The sequence below is a fragment of the Arabidopsis lyrata genome, assembly GCF_000004255.2.
Source record: "Arabidopsis lyrata subsp. lyrata unplaced genomic scaffold ARALYscaffold_1, whole genome shotgun sequence".
In the NCBI taxonomy this organism is placed as follows: Eukaryota; Viridiplantae; Streptophyta; class Magnoliopsida; order Brassicales; family Brassicaceae; genus Arabidopsis; species Arabidopsis lyrata.
In genome coordinates, this window is record NW_003302555.1 from 26,568,647 (window position 1) to 26,583,720 (window position 15,074).

Genomic DNA, 15,074 nt, shown 5'->3' on the forward strand with positions numbered 1-15,074 from the left:
TTAAGTTGCTCATAACTGAGTAGGTTCAAAAGATACAAATGAAACACTTGAACCAAACCAGTCTTTAAAAGATAATTGGAAGAAAAATCAAAAGACACTAAACCAAAAAGATCATAAAGATATGAGACTGAACTTTGATATATTACTTGCATTTGACTTCTCCTTTCTTTATCTGTCCAAAACAAGACCTAACTCAAACCAGCTGCTGCTATTTTTCTCTGTTTTATGGCTCTCTTTACGTTCAACAATGCCACAGCTCTTTCTGCCTTAATAATACGTTCCTCTATCGACAATGCCAGCACCTTCAGCTTTTGAAATCTCTTTTCAGTGGTGTCATTATCAACATCACCCTCACCCAAATCATTGTTTCTCTTTTCGAAAACCTTTAACGGCTCATTGGATTTCATAGTTTCTTCTTCACTTCCGATGCCATCACCATGCAGCAAGCAATCCTGTCCCTCATTTCCATGCCCTACAGCGATGTGAATGTTTGACTCATCAGATGGCTTCAGAACCTTAGGCTTATACACTTTGCTTGTTTCATCTCCATTAGTGCATCCAGAATCAAGCTCTTGATGAGGGCTTGATATGTTGTTGTCTGCCTTTAATGCTAGCACCTTCTCATTGATCCTTCCATCAGCATCTTCCTTCTCAGCTTCACTGCAACACTTCTTATCTGATCTCACCATTTCTCTAGTTATGGTACCATCTTCATGGAGTAAGCACTTTGGTTCCTCGCTGTCATCATCGATCATAGTCTTCTTCTCTGCATTGCTTCCATATACATCAAGCTCATCATCACAGAATTGACTTGTCTCTGGTGCAGATACAACAATGTCAATTGCTCGACCAAAATCAACAGGAGGTTTTGAAGAGTTTTTTTCATCGAATGGGCTCAGAATCATACGCAGCCCTGCTTTGCTTCCTGTTTCATGAGGTTCTTCATTCTTTTGCTCTATTTCCGGTGGTGGTACAGTTTCATCTCCATCATCTCTTATTGAAGAAAGCTTTTGGCAAGGCCCTAAATCATTGTTATCCGCCTCAAGTTTTATTTTCTTACCAAGCGGCTCAGAAGCATTTCCTCCACTGTTCTCACTACACTTCTTCTTATAAAGTGTCGTTATTTGAGCAACGGTGAGGCTATCATCGTCATCATCACTGTCTGATGGAACCTGTTTCTGACAACGACCCATTGTACTCCCATCGTTCTTACGAGCTCCCTTCATGTACTTAAGTTTCTTTTTTGTTGAATCCTCAGCTATCTTCCTTCCATCCTCGCTTCTTCTGTTCATCTTAGAGCCTGAAAGAACACAACTTGAGTCATCACCTATGCTGGTTCTCAATGTTTTAGCTGATCCAACAACCCCCTTTCTCCACTGGTCACAGAACATTCGCGTATCAGAAGATATTGCAGAACGGGAAGGAATGTAAAATGCCAAATCATCAATAGGCTTATAGTAATCATTCCAAGCTGCCTCTCGTGAGTGGTTGTTCCTGTTAACAGGACAATGCGCATCCTGAAGCATCCCAAACTGTGAAGCCACCCGATTAGGAAAGTAATGCTCCACATTTTGAATTCCAACAAGCTCAGACACCTTAATGCATCGAGCAAAGGAGATGAATTCATCATCAAGGTTGTGAACAAGAGTCACCCACATCGCTTTCTCAGGATAAAACTGAGGAAAATCCCAGTTTCTCACATTTTTTGTGTAGGGACGCCACTCAAAACTGTTCGAGTTTCCCAGAGTCCACCTTGCATTGCTGGTTTTCTGTTTCAGGTCATGCCAACGAACCAATCTTGGCTCACCTTTTACCAACAGATTGGGTTTTGGTTGCAGTGCCCTGAATCTCTCCCATATCCAAACATTGACCAGCTTAAACAAGGAACTCAGATCAATTTCGACCTTAATAGGCGATTCACTGAAAGCTGTAATGTGGTTTTTCAAGAGAGTCAGGTCAGCATATAAGTGTGCAAGAACAGCAGGTGCAAGAGCCATCTTAGTACCACTTGAAAGATGAATAGCAATTGGCAAAATAGCTTCATAGATATGATAATAGCGTGTTGGGAAAACAAAGTAGCTAAGCCACAAGACGAGGAAAGCCACATGCTCAAGCTCATCACCACTGTCCATGAATCTCTCCATCCATGCTACTTGGGTTACAAAACTGACTTTATCTTTCTTAATCTTCAGCCATTCTTTCTCCAGCTTCTCCTTGATAATCTCTCCTGAGCTATCCAGAGTAGCAAAAACCGGTGAACCCAAAACAGAGAAACCTAAAAGCACCATAACGTCTTCAAGTGTTATGGTTGCTTCACCCCAAGAGAAAACGAAAGTGTTGGTGTCAGGACACCATTTCTCAGCAATACCCAGAACAAGATCTGTGTTCTTAAGGATTTTGTAAGTGGATGATAAAATTGCTTCAAAAATCCCAGCTTTTCTCCAAATGGGTTTGTGTAAAGCAGCCATTTTGCTAGCCCAAGAGTTGAACTTTTTGTGTGGATACCTCCAACCCCAGAAGTTAACACTCGTAGAAAGAGCTTCCAAGTCAGGAGAAGGAGCTGAGCGTTTATGACAAAGATGAGCTTGAGATCCATTAATGGAGGTGAGACAAGGTTTCAAAAGATGGGTTTTTTTGCTATTAGGTCGATTGCTGTTCTCGGTGGGAGACGCCATGAGCTCTTCTCTCTCTTTGTAATGAAGATCTTCAATTGAAGAAGAAGAAGAAGAAGACGACGAAAGCAATAAAAATTAAACGCCTTTTTTTTTTTTTTCTTGCAGCTTGTTAATGTTTGAAAGTCAAGGCACGCAGAAACTATGTTGCAGAGGTGAGTGATAAAATGAAACAATTCATAAAAAAAGATCTCACTAATATTATTATTTATCTTGTCAAAATCCTTTTTAAAAAATATATTTATAATAGATAATTAGAGACAAAAACAAAATTCAGAAATTAATTTATTTTTTCTACTTTCAGAAATTAATTTGCATTTTGGAAAAGATGCAAAAACTGGTAGGTCATTGCATTTACAATTTTTTTTTTTTTCTAGTATTTTATAGCATGATTAATAGACATTTACCATAATGGAATTAAGTGACCAAACATAAACTAATTGGTTTTATATAAACCGAGCGGTCTATATCAAATTCAAGACTTAACCGAAACTTACTCAAATCAAACCAAACGAAATAACTATCAAAGACAAAAGTTTCTTTGCGCCTAATTCAAACGCATACTTCTTCTTCCATTTGATATGTCTTTCTGATTTACTAACTAACACCATAACTATGAGTGCCTGGTAAGTTCTCTAATTATGCAAAAAAAAAAAAAAAAGAGACTCACACCAAAGATTGACATGTGTGACATTGTTGTTTTGTTTCCATGAGATCATCCTAAACAGAAGAAACTCCATTTCCAGTCATGTTTCCTCTGGTTTTCCATTTTCTAATCATGGCCAAAGTCTTCTCCATCTCAATAATACGTGCCTCGAGCTTCAATTCCATCTCCTTTATTGCAAGCTTTCTCTGTTTCAATCTTTCATCAATTTCTTCTTCTTTCTTAACTTCACTGCACAATTTTTCATTGCATTTATGCTTTTCTCCATCCTCATGGACCAAACATTCTGCTTTCTTGGCCCCATTGCTTCCAATGCTTTGCATAATCGATCCGTTGCGTGGCTTATCATCCATCATACTCTTCTTCTCTGCAGTATTTCCATTTACATCAACCTCAAAATCATCACAACCTTGTCTTCTGTTCTTTGCTTGCAGTTTCATCATCCTCTTCACTCATTTGCTCTATTTTTATCGAAGCATGCTTTTGACAAGGCTCTAAATCGTCATCACTATCCACCGCCATATATCTTCTAGCTCTTTTTCCCTGTCTTTCAGAAGTATCTCCTCCAGTTCTCTCTGCATCACTGCTATACTTCTTCCAAGATCTGATTCTTTGAGCAAAAGTCAATTTATCAACTTCTTTATCCATATAACTCTCATCATCATCCTCATGAGCTCGCTTCAACTGCACTGGCTTGTAAATGCTTCTCTTTTTTTTAAAAATCCTTACTTGCCTTGTTCATCTTCCAACCTGAAGATACACTACTGTTCACCAACCCACCAATCTTATCTTGCTTTACTGATCTATGCATCACAGATCTTCTGTGTTTTGCAGAAAAGCCTTCTTTCAATCTCTGAACCACATGACTCAAAGGCAGTACCTTGGGAGATGTATCAATATCATCAACATCTTCGTCATAATGTTCAACTTTCTTCCTTGCATTAAAAGTTTCAGTTGATTCTTTATGCATCTCTGCAGAACCAAGAAACTTTGAAACTGATTTCCGCCACCAGACTCGGTATCTCGAAGTGACAGAACCTCGATCAAGGCGAGAAGGCATGTAGAGCTTTAAACCATCAAAAGACTTACTGTACTCGCCCCAAGCCTCCTTTTCTGTGAAGATTCTATGACGAGTAACCAAACCAGGAAGATCTTGAGCCAAACCAAACTGCATCGCCACTCTATTCGGGAAGTAATCCTTTACAAAACCATTTCCAGCAAGCTGAGAAACTCTCACACATCTTGCAAAATAAGCAAACTCATCATCAATACTCTCATCAACAGTCACCCACATAGCTTCTTCAACATAAAACCGAAGAGGTTTCCAATTCTTCAAATCTTTAGTGTAAGGACGCCACTCAAAATCATCAAAACTCAATCTCACATTCTGATTTCTTTATTGCAGAGAGTCCCACTGAGCTATCCTAGGTTCACCTTTGGGTATCTCTCTAGCTTTTGGTCTTATGTTTCTGAATCTCTCCCATGTCCAAACTTGTACTAACTTCAACAAAGACTTCAAATTAACTTTGTCTGCACATTTCTCTCTACCAAAATCACAGATTCGACCCAAATCTCTGTACAGGATTGAGAGAACAACAGGAGCAAGAGCACGACGAGATGTAGCAGGAAAAACAAAAAGCGAAAGCCACAATACCAGAAACGCTTCGTGCTCCATCTGACCACCTCTACCCAAAAAGCTCGAGATCCATGGTGTTTCCTTCAAAGTACCGTCGCTGCATCTATTCTCAAATCTTTCTTTCTCCAATTTCTCCACGGCATCTCTCATCTCTGAGCTTTTTAAAGGGGTAAAAACAGGAGAACCCAAAACAGAAAACCCAAGAAGAACCATTACATCCTCAAGCGTTATGGTGCTTCACCCCAAGGAAAGACAAAAGATTTTGTTTCAGGACACCATTTCTCAGTAACAGAGAGAATCAAAGACACGTTTTTAGAGATATTGTAAGTAGAAGCCTTGATTGCATCAAAAATCCCAGCTTTTTTCCAAGTGGGTGCGTGTAAAGCTTCCATTTTTACAACCCAAGACAAAAAACGACGCTCTGCAAACCAAAACCCAGAGAAAGAAACCTGTGAAGAGAAGCGCTTTAGTTCCAAAGAGAAATCAGAGGGACGTTATGATAGTCACGACGAGGAAGCTCAGATACAGAGCCACCATTGATGGAGGTAGCAAAAGGTTTTAGAAAATGGGTTTTCTTCAAGCAACGACCTTTTTTAGAAACCATGACTTCTTCTCTCTCTTCAATGAGAAGATTCTCAGAGGAAGATGCGTTATTCATCTCTCTAGATGGTGAAGAAGAAGAAGCAAAAGGTAGGGATTTTGAAAGTAGAAAAAAAAACAGAGACTTTAGGAATCAGTAGTTTGTTATGAATGGAAAAAGAAAGATAGCATTTTTTCGTTGAAGCAGTCTGTGCAGAGTAAAAATGTTAGACACTGAACCCAACAGTTTGCTTTTATGGCAAACAAAAAGCAAAAGTCTCTTTCTTTGATTCGTACTCGTAAAATTAAATTTAAAATACTAACTGTACAATGTTAATATCCTAAAGTATTATCACTTTAGGCAATTATGCAAATTCTCTATACATTACTAAAATGTTTATTATGAATGTTTTGAACCAAAGAAAGCAACCATAAGCCACCGTAAGCCCTCCTTAACACGATAAAACCACCGATTCAAAATGCCTACGTAACGAGAAATGAATGATGATATTGTTTGGCCATCAAAAACCGTTTATTGGGCTTAGGACCATGTTTAATCATAATCTTGTAATATGGTCTTGTCTACCAAAATCTCAAATTTAATGGCGAATTTTAGTATGTTACAAATCATTTACGTGTTGTGCTGTATTGAACTATTTTAATAGTGAGAATAATTGCCAAAAAATGATCTAGCTTTGTGAACAAGTTCAAAATTAGATATTCAAAACTAAAATTTAAACCGGTTCAAAACTAAAATTTATAAATATAATTTTGAGACACATGATTTAGTTAATATTTATTTGAGAAACCCGTTTTGTTTAATCAAGGGAAACCAGACTATCAAAGACTTTAATTTGATTTGTGTGTGTGACGACCTCTCATATTTTCTCACTTTCTCTGCACCTAATTCAAAAGCATACGTACTGATTCATCCATTTAATGTATTTCTAATACTAACACTATAAATATTTGTCTCTGGTGAGTTCTCTACATATACAAAAGAGTAAAGAGTAAAAGAGAATCTCATCAATATTGATATTTGTGACACTGTTGTTTTATTTCCATGAGATCCTAAGCAGAAACTCCACTTTTAATCTGGTTTCCTCTGATTTTCCACATTCTAATCATGGCCAAAGTCTTCTCCATCTCAATTATACGTGTCTCGAGCTTCACTTCCATCTCCTTTATTGCAAGCTTTCTCTCTTTCAGTCTTTCATCAATTTCTTCTTGCTTTTTAACTTCACTACACAACTTCTCATTGTATTTCTGCTTTTCGCCATCTTCGTGGCGCAAACGCTCTGCTTTATTGGTCCCATTGCATTGCCTGTTACGTTGCTCATCATCGATAATACTCTTCTTTCCTACAGTATTTCCAATCACGTCAACCTCAAAATCATTAAAAGTCTCCCTTGTCTTCTGTGCTTTGCTTGCAGTTTCCTCATCCACTTCACTCCTTTGCTCTATTTTTATCGAAGCAAGCTTTTGACAAGGCTCTGATTCGTCATCGCTATCCACCGTCATATATCTTCTAGTCCTTTTTCCAAGTGTTTCAGAAGCATCTCCTACAGTATTCTCTACATTACTACTATACTTCTTCTTAGATCTGATCCTTTGAGCAATACTCTTGTTATCATCTTCTTCACCCATAGAACTTTCATCATCATCCTCATGAGCTCGCTTCAGCTGCACTGGCTTGTAAATGCTTCTCTTGTTTGAAAGATCCTCACTTGTCTTGTTCATCTTCGAACCTGAAGATACACAACTGTTCACCCACCCACCTATCTTATCTTGCTTTACTGATCTATGCATCACAGATCTTCTGCGTTTTGCAGAAAAGTCTTCTTCCAATTTCTGAACCACCTGACTCAAAGGCAATACCTTGGGAGATGCATCAATATCATCATCATCATCTTCGTCATAATGATCAAATGTCTTCCTTGCATTAAAAGTTTCAGTTGATTCTTCCTTCATCTCTTCAAGACTCAGAAACTTTGAAACTGATTTCAGCCACCAGACTCGGTATCTTGCAGTGACAGAACCATGATCGAGGCGAGAAGGCATGTAGAGCTTTAAACCATCAAGGGACTTACTGTAATCATTCCAAGCCTCCTTTTCTGTGGTGTTTCTATGACAAGTAGCCAAACCAGGAAGATCTTGAGCCAAACCGAACTGTCTGGCCACTCTATTTGGGAAGTAATCCTCTACAAAACCATCTCCAACAATCTGAGAAACTGTCACACACCGAGCAAAAGAAGCAAACTCATCATCAATACTCTCATCAACAGTCACCCAAATAGCTTCCTCAAGGTAAAACCGAAGTGGGTTCCAGTTCTTTAGTGGTTTAGAGTAAGGACGCCAGTCAAAATCATCAAAACAGAATCGCACATCCTTAGATCTTTGATGCAAACCATCCCACTGAGCTATTCTAGGTTCACCTTTGGGAATGTCTCTGGCTTTTGGTCTTATGTTCCTGAATCTTTCCCATGTCCAAACTTGGACTAACTTAAACAAAGATTTCAGATTGAGTTTACCACCACAATCTTCTCTAGCTACCTCATGGATTCGATCCAAATCTCTGTATATGTTTGCGAGAACAGCAGGGGCAAGAGCAATCTTTTCCCCTCTAGCTAAACGAACAGCTATTGGGAAAACATGCTTCAAAATACCACGACGACATCTAACTGGAAAAACGAAAAACGAAAGCCACAATACCAGAAAAGCTTCATGCTCCATCTCACTACCACTACCCAAGAAGATCGATATCCATGATGCTTGGCCCATGCTAGAATCTCCACCGCTATGCATATGCTGGATTCTTACTTTATCCAGTTTCTTTACCGAATCTCTCATCTCCGAGCTTTCTAAAGGGGCAAAGACGGGAGAGCCCAAAACGGAAAACCCTAGAAGCACCATTACATCCTCTAAAGTTATAGTTGCTTCACCCCAAGGGAAGACAAATGATTTGGTTTGAGGACACCATTTCTCAGAAACAGAGTGAATCAGAGACGGGTTTTTAGTGATACTGTAAGTAGATGCCTTGATTGCTTCAAAAATCCCAGCTTTTCTCCATGTTTGTGCGTGTAAAGCTTCCATTTTTGCAAGCCAAGATACGAAATGAGCCTCTGCAGCCCAAAACCCAGAGAAAGTATTCCGCAAAGAGAAGAGCTTTAGTAACTGCGAAGAAGAAACATAGAGAGGTTCTTCACGGCGAGGAAGCTCAGCCACAGAGCCTCCATTGATGGAGGTAACAAAGGGTTTTAAGAAATGGGTTTTTCTCAAGCAACGGCCTTTCTCACACACCATTACTTCTTCTCTCTCTTCAATGAGAAGATTCGACGATGGCGATGCGTCCTCCATCTCTCAAGATGATGAAGAAGCAAGGGATTCAGGAAAAACTAGGGATTTTGAAAGTCAAAATCAGAGACTTGACGAAGAATCAGTTTTTGCTAAGAAAGGTGCAATTTTTGTTGAAGATGGGCAGAGCAAAATGTACCGAACCTTTTGCTTTTTATGGTAAACAAAACAAAGTTCCAAATGCTGACTGTACAATAATGCTAAAGTTTGGATCAACTAACTATGTACACAATTGACGAAAAATCATTTACATAATTTGAATTTTTAGGGAAAAATCAATTCGGTAGCTCTGGTTTTAGATTCAGCTAGGTCTAGTTAGAAACTTATGTATCATTCATATATATAAGCAGGTTGGTCAAAGTAGAAATTAGCGTCAAATTAATTTAGCTCAAGTCGAATACATATTGATAAATTAACCTATACATGCAGTTAACAGACAAATTTTTTTTTTTCTAAATCAATTATTGACGCTATGTTTAGAAATGATATACTCTGCTTCAATACTCTGGTCTTTAATGGAAAAGCATATATTTTAGGGATACTTATTACTTGGCTTGCCTTGTACGAGTAATAAAAATTAGTACTTGTGCTTGGCTTGTTGAAAACGAGTACTTGTAATTTCGAGTACTTGCTAAAAAAATGAGTGACTTGCGAGTTACTTGCCTTGCCTTATTATTTGCTATTTGCGAGTTACTTGCAAGTATTTACGAATTACTTGCAAGTAACACTTTCAAAATTTTTACATATTTAAATTTTACTTTACTTTTGATGTAACTTTTAAATATGTTCTTAAAACTAATATTATATGAAATATATGTATATAAAATGGTAAAATAATAACGAGTAACGGGTCAAACAAGCCGAATATTAATTTTTTTTCCACTACTTGTTGTTTGGCTTGTACTTACAAGTATCTAAATTATACTACTTGATACTTGCCTTGACAACAACGGGTACTTGTTTTTTCAAGGCGAGTACGAGGCAAATAACGGGTACGGGACGAGTAACGAGTACTTGTGCCCAGCCCTGGCTCCACTGTTGGGCTAAGGTGTTGAATTTGTCCATTTAGAAATCGCTCTAAAAGGGTTTAGTTAATCTTGGTCCCCTAAGCGAACATGGTTTCTGTGTCTCTGTGATTTTAGTTCCTGTTGTGACCACGAATCTCTTCAATACATCCAATTTTCTTGGTTTGTGTATGATTTATTTCACATGTTAGACAATACACAGGTTAGATTGATCTTAGATTATTCTACTTGCGTTTGACTACCCAAAACAACATCTAACATGCCTAGAGGTCAGATCCAACGAGCTGCTGCTGCTAAATTTCCCTGTTTTATGGCTCTGCTTTCTTTCAACCATGCCACAGTTTTCTGTGCCTCGATAATACGCTGCTTGAGCAATAATGCCTGAACCTTGAGCTCTTGAAATTTCTTTGTATAGGAGTCATTACCAGCATCACCTTCACCAACTGAAGAGTCGTTTTCATCAACTGTGTGTAGAACCGTATTCTTCCCTGATTTGCTTCCAGCTTCTTCTTCACCATTCTCTTCACTCCTTTGCTCTGTTTCTTGTGGTGCTACAGGTTGATAATCTCCAGAAGCAAGCTTTTGACAAATCCTTGAATCATTGTTATCCTCCTCAAGTCTAATTCTTTTTCCAAGTGGTTCAGCAGAACTTCTTTCAATTTTCTCTCTAGATTTGATCCTCTGAGCAACGGTAATGTCATCATCACAATTCTCATCATCCTCAGGAGCTAGCTTGATTCTCAGATTCTCACTTGTCTCATTCACTAATTCCTTCTGAAACAAACGACTACGTGGCAGTTCTGTTGAAGTTGATCCATCACCATCACCATTCTTGTCTTTCTCCATCTCACACCTCAGATTTCTACCTATTCTAAGTGACCTACATCTTTTGAGATTTTCAGGAAACCCCCGTCCTAATCTCCGAAGAACTTGACTCAAGGGAAGTACCTTAGGAGATACAGTATCATCATCATCAACAGTATTACTTAAATTAAAAGTTTCAGTTGACTTCGAGGAATCCAGAAACTCTGAAACTGATTTCAGCCACCAGTCTTGGTATCTTGCAGTAACAGAAGTTGCAGCGAGACGAGAAGGAATGTACAGCTTCAAACCATCAAGAGACTTGTTGTAATCATCCCAAGCTTCTTTTTCTGTGAAGTTTCTGTGATTAGTAACAAAACCAGGAAGATCTTGAGCAAGCCCGAATTGCATTGCAACACGATTAGGATAGTAATCTTCTACAAAACCAATACCAACAAGTTTAGAACTCCTCACACACCGAGCAAACGAAACAAACTCATCTTCAAGTTTGTCATCAACATTCACCCACATAGCTTCTTCAACATAAAACTTAAGAGGGTTCCAGTTCTTCAAAGCTTTAGTGTATGGACGCCACTCGAAATCATCGAAAATCAATCTCACATTCGCAGTTTTCTGTTGCAGACCGTCCCACCGAGAAATTCTAGGCTCACCATTAGGTATCTCTTTAGCTTCTGGTCTCAAGTTCTCAAATCTCTCCCATATCCAAAGTTGAACTAACTTGAACAGAGACTGTAGATTAAGATATTTAGTAGTGGACTTACCTCTCGAAATTTCACCCAAATCTTTGTATATGTTTGCGAGAACAGGAGTGGCAAGAGCAATCCTTTCTCCTCTAGCTAAACGAACAGCAATTGGGAGATTCTTCATAGTTATAGAACGATGATTCTTATTAGGGAAAACAAAATGTGAAAGCCACAAAGCAAGAAAGGCTTCATGCTCTAACGAATCATCTCTGTTTCTGAAACTCAAAATCCACTGTAATTCAGTCACGCGCCCGTCCTTGCACCTGTTCTCTAGTCTAGCTTTTTGCAGTTTCTTCACGGAATCTCTTATCTCCGAGCTTTCTAAAGAGGAAAAGACCGGAGAACCCAAAACGGAAAACCCTAGAAGCACCATTACATCCTCTAAGGTTACCGTTGCTTCACCCCAAGGAAAGACGAAAGATTTGGTTTCATGACACCATTTCTCAGCAATGGAGAGAATCAAAGGCTGGTTTTTAGTGATACTGTAAGTAGATACCTTGATTGCTTCAAAGATCCCAGATTTTTTCCAAGTGTGTGCGTGTAAAGCTTCCATTTTTCTAAGCCATGATAAGAAAAGACACTCTGCAACCCAAAACCCAGAGAAGGAAATCCGAGAAGATAAGCGTTCTAGTTCCAGAGAAGAAGCAAGGAGACGTTGACCATGACGAGGAAGCTCAGCTACAGAGTCATCAATGGAGGTAACAAAGGGTTTTAAGAAATGGGTTTTGCTCAAGGTGTGACCTTTCTCAGTGACCATGACTTCTTCTCTCTCTTCAATGAGAAGATTCTCAGTGAGTGATGAAGAAGATGCTTTCTCCATCTCTGAAGACGACGGAGAAGAAGCAAAATTAGGGATTTTGACGACGGATCAGTTGCTTTGAATGGAAAAGAAAGATGCAATTTTTTTAAGAATAGACAGAGCAACAAGATGGTGGAGACTGGAGGGTGGAGACTATACCAAAAACAAGCAAGTTATTTCTCATGTCCTGCTTCACTCTAAAATGCTGACTTTGCATTAATGTTATTTAACTGAAATGTGTAAAACTTAAAATAAAAATATTTACTTAGGCTTTATATATGCTGATCAAAATAAAATTAAATAAATATATATACATTTTTGAAACACTTTTAGCAAATAAATCATGGGGTTCGGCAGTATTTACAAAGAATGCCATTGGCATTTATTATTACTTTTACAAAATTTAAATAAAAGATATTAACCAAACAATATCTCGCCTAATTTGTTTCTAAAAATCTCTACACAATCTTTCCATATATCTTCAAAAATTTTTATAGCAAATATTTATATTAAATACATCAAATAATATTATTAATGTGTCACAAAGAGTGTCATTTTAGAGTTTTGCACACAAATTAAGAAAACATTAAATTTTTTGTTTTTTCTAAACAAAAACATCATTAACTATATACCTAAACATAATCTGCCCAATAGTAAAACAATCTGCAGAATACTAATAGTCATAAAACATAAAAAATCATTAAATTTTGCATTGAAAACCTAAAACGACACTCTTTGTGAAACAAAAATAAAACCTTAAAACGACACTTTTTATGAAACGGAGGGAGTATGATATTATGCATGTAAGTTTTTAAACCATCATTAACCAAAAAAAAAAATTAAGAACATTATTTGATCAAAAGAGATTGGTATTTTGATTTTGATGATAGATACTTTACATGCTCATCTACTTTGACAATTATAATTTTTATCACATTATTTTTGTTTATTGAGTGAGTAATAATAATATTTTTTGTAAAACATACATATTAATCTTCTATTACATAGTTAGCTAATAAATGATGCAATGATGATACTTTTGAGAGGTGGCTAACTCGCTATCAATCATCATGTCAATATAAAGTAACAAGACATAAAATAATGAAAATGTGTGCAAATAATATAGTTTATTGGATCAAGTAGAATAAGATGTTAAAAAAATAAAAAAAAAATTAAAGTAAAGTAATTAATTTTTAATTTTTAATAGACGAAAAAAAAGCTCTAATTTTTTAATAGAAATGGGCAAAAAGAAAGGGCTGTATTTGATAGTCCTTAATAATTCGAAACTTCTTTTATCATCTTAGGTTAATACATTATACAATATCTATACTAGTATTTTTGCAATACTTTGGTGACGGGTGGATAAAAATGTTTTCGGATATATCGGATACCCGATCCATTTTTAAAATCCTTCACAAAAAATTTGTTGGGTCGGGTTATATTTAACCCAACTCATACACCGGATATTTCATATTTAATAATTTAGATATTTAGAGATTGATTAAGATTTATAATTATGATTCTCCTATCATCTTTGTTTGATTTGTTTTTAACTGTTTTGAATCATCATATAATACATAAAGTAAAAAAAAAAATTTTGAAAACGGACATATATTATCCAATTGACGAAAATGTGTGTTCAACGTTCTACATCGATTAAAATATTTAGACAATGATTCAGAATCATATCATAAATAAGAACATTAATAAAATAAATGAGTTTTTTTGCCGGACGGGTTTGGCGGGACGGGTTTTTGAATCAACAATAATAAAAAGATTAAAATATCATTAATCCGTCGCTTCAATACGGATTAAATCTTTTTTTTTAATACCACTAATTTTAGACATATTAAATCAGTCTCATTTAGAAAATATTGTATAAAACCAAAAATTGTCATGTGGTATAATGTCCCGTGGTCTTAGAGGATGATATGATTTGTAAATTTTTATATATAATAAATAATCATTAAATTTTAAAATAAAAATAAATTACGGGACGGATTAAGAAATTACTGAACAGGTTATATTTCGGAAAAGATTTATATGGCGGACGAATTTGAATGATCAATATTTATATACCGCTTTAATACGGGTTAAATCCTCCGTTTATTAATAATTGTCTCGTGGACTCGTGGTATACCATTACTTAATAACAATTATAAACTACAATATAAATAAATATGTTATAAGGAGATACAATTTACAAAATATTTTTATACTAACTTTAAAATTAAATCATCATGCGGTGTACCGCGGGTTAAAATCTAGTTTATACTAGTATTTTTGCAGTCACTTTTGAGTTGGATGGATAAAATTGTTTTCGGATACTTTAGATATCCGATCCGTTTACAAATTTTGGTCATAAAAAATTTGCTGGATGGGATTATATTTAACCCAACTCATACACCAGATATTTTATATTTAATAATTTAGATATTTAGAAGATTTGATTAAGATTTAGAATTATGATTCTTCTATCATCTTTGTTTGATTTATTTTTAACTGTTTTGAATCATCATATAATACATAAAATAGAAAAAAATCAATTTTTTCTGCATATATTGTGATTCGAAATTTTAAAAACGGACATATATTATCCAATTGAAGAAAATGTGTGTTCAACGTTCTACATGGATTAAAATATTTAGACAATGATTCAGAATCATATCATAAATAAGATCAACATTAATAAAATAAATGAGTTTTTTGGCCAGACGAGTTTGACGAGACGGGTTTTTGAATTAACAATAATAAAAAGATTAAAATATCATTAATCCGCC

At 36.3% G+C, this 15,074-nt stretch overlaps 3 protein-coding genes and 1 pseudogene across 3 annotated transcripts; all 4 read right to left on the bottom strand.

The window, feature by feature from the left end:
* LOC110224839 lies at positions 1-2,834 on the bottom strand. The gene has a single exon (XM_021012288.1). It carries the CDS (start codon positions 2,673-2,675, stop codon positions 189-191), a length of 2,487 nt encoding a protein of 828 aa, XP_020867947.1. The 5' UTR covers positions 2,676-2,834; the 3' UTR covers positions 1-188.
* A 137-nt stretch (positions 2,835-2,971) lies between these two features.
* LOC9327657 lies at positions 2,972-5,789 on the bottom strand (annotated as a pseudogene).
* A 545-nt stretch (positions 5,790-6,334) lies between these two features.
* LOC110224612 lies at positions 6,335-9,183 on the bottom strand. The gene has a single exon (XM_021010934.1). It carries the CDS (start codon positions 8,906-8,908, stop codon positions 6,623-6,625), a length of 2,286 nt encoding a protein of 761 aa, XP_020866593.1. The 5' UTR covers positions 8,909-9,183; the 3' UTR covers positions 6,335-6,622.
* A 926-nt stretch (positions 9,184-10,109) lies between these two features.
* LOC110224579 lies at positions 10,110-12,555 on the bottom strand. Its single transcript, XM_021010852.1, has one exon. The coding sequence runs from the start codon at positions 12,313-12,315 to the stop codon at positions 10,201-10,203; it is 2,115 nt and encodes a 704-aa protein (XP_020866511.1). The 5' UTR covers positions 12,316-12,555; the 3' UTR covers positions 10,110-10,200.
* Positions 12,556-15,074: the final 2,519 nt, after the last annotated feature.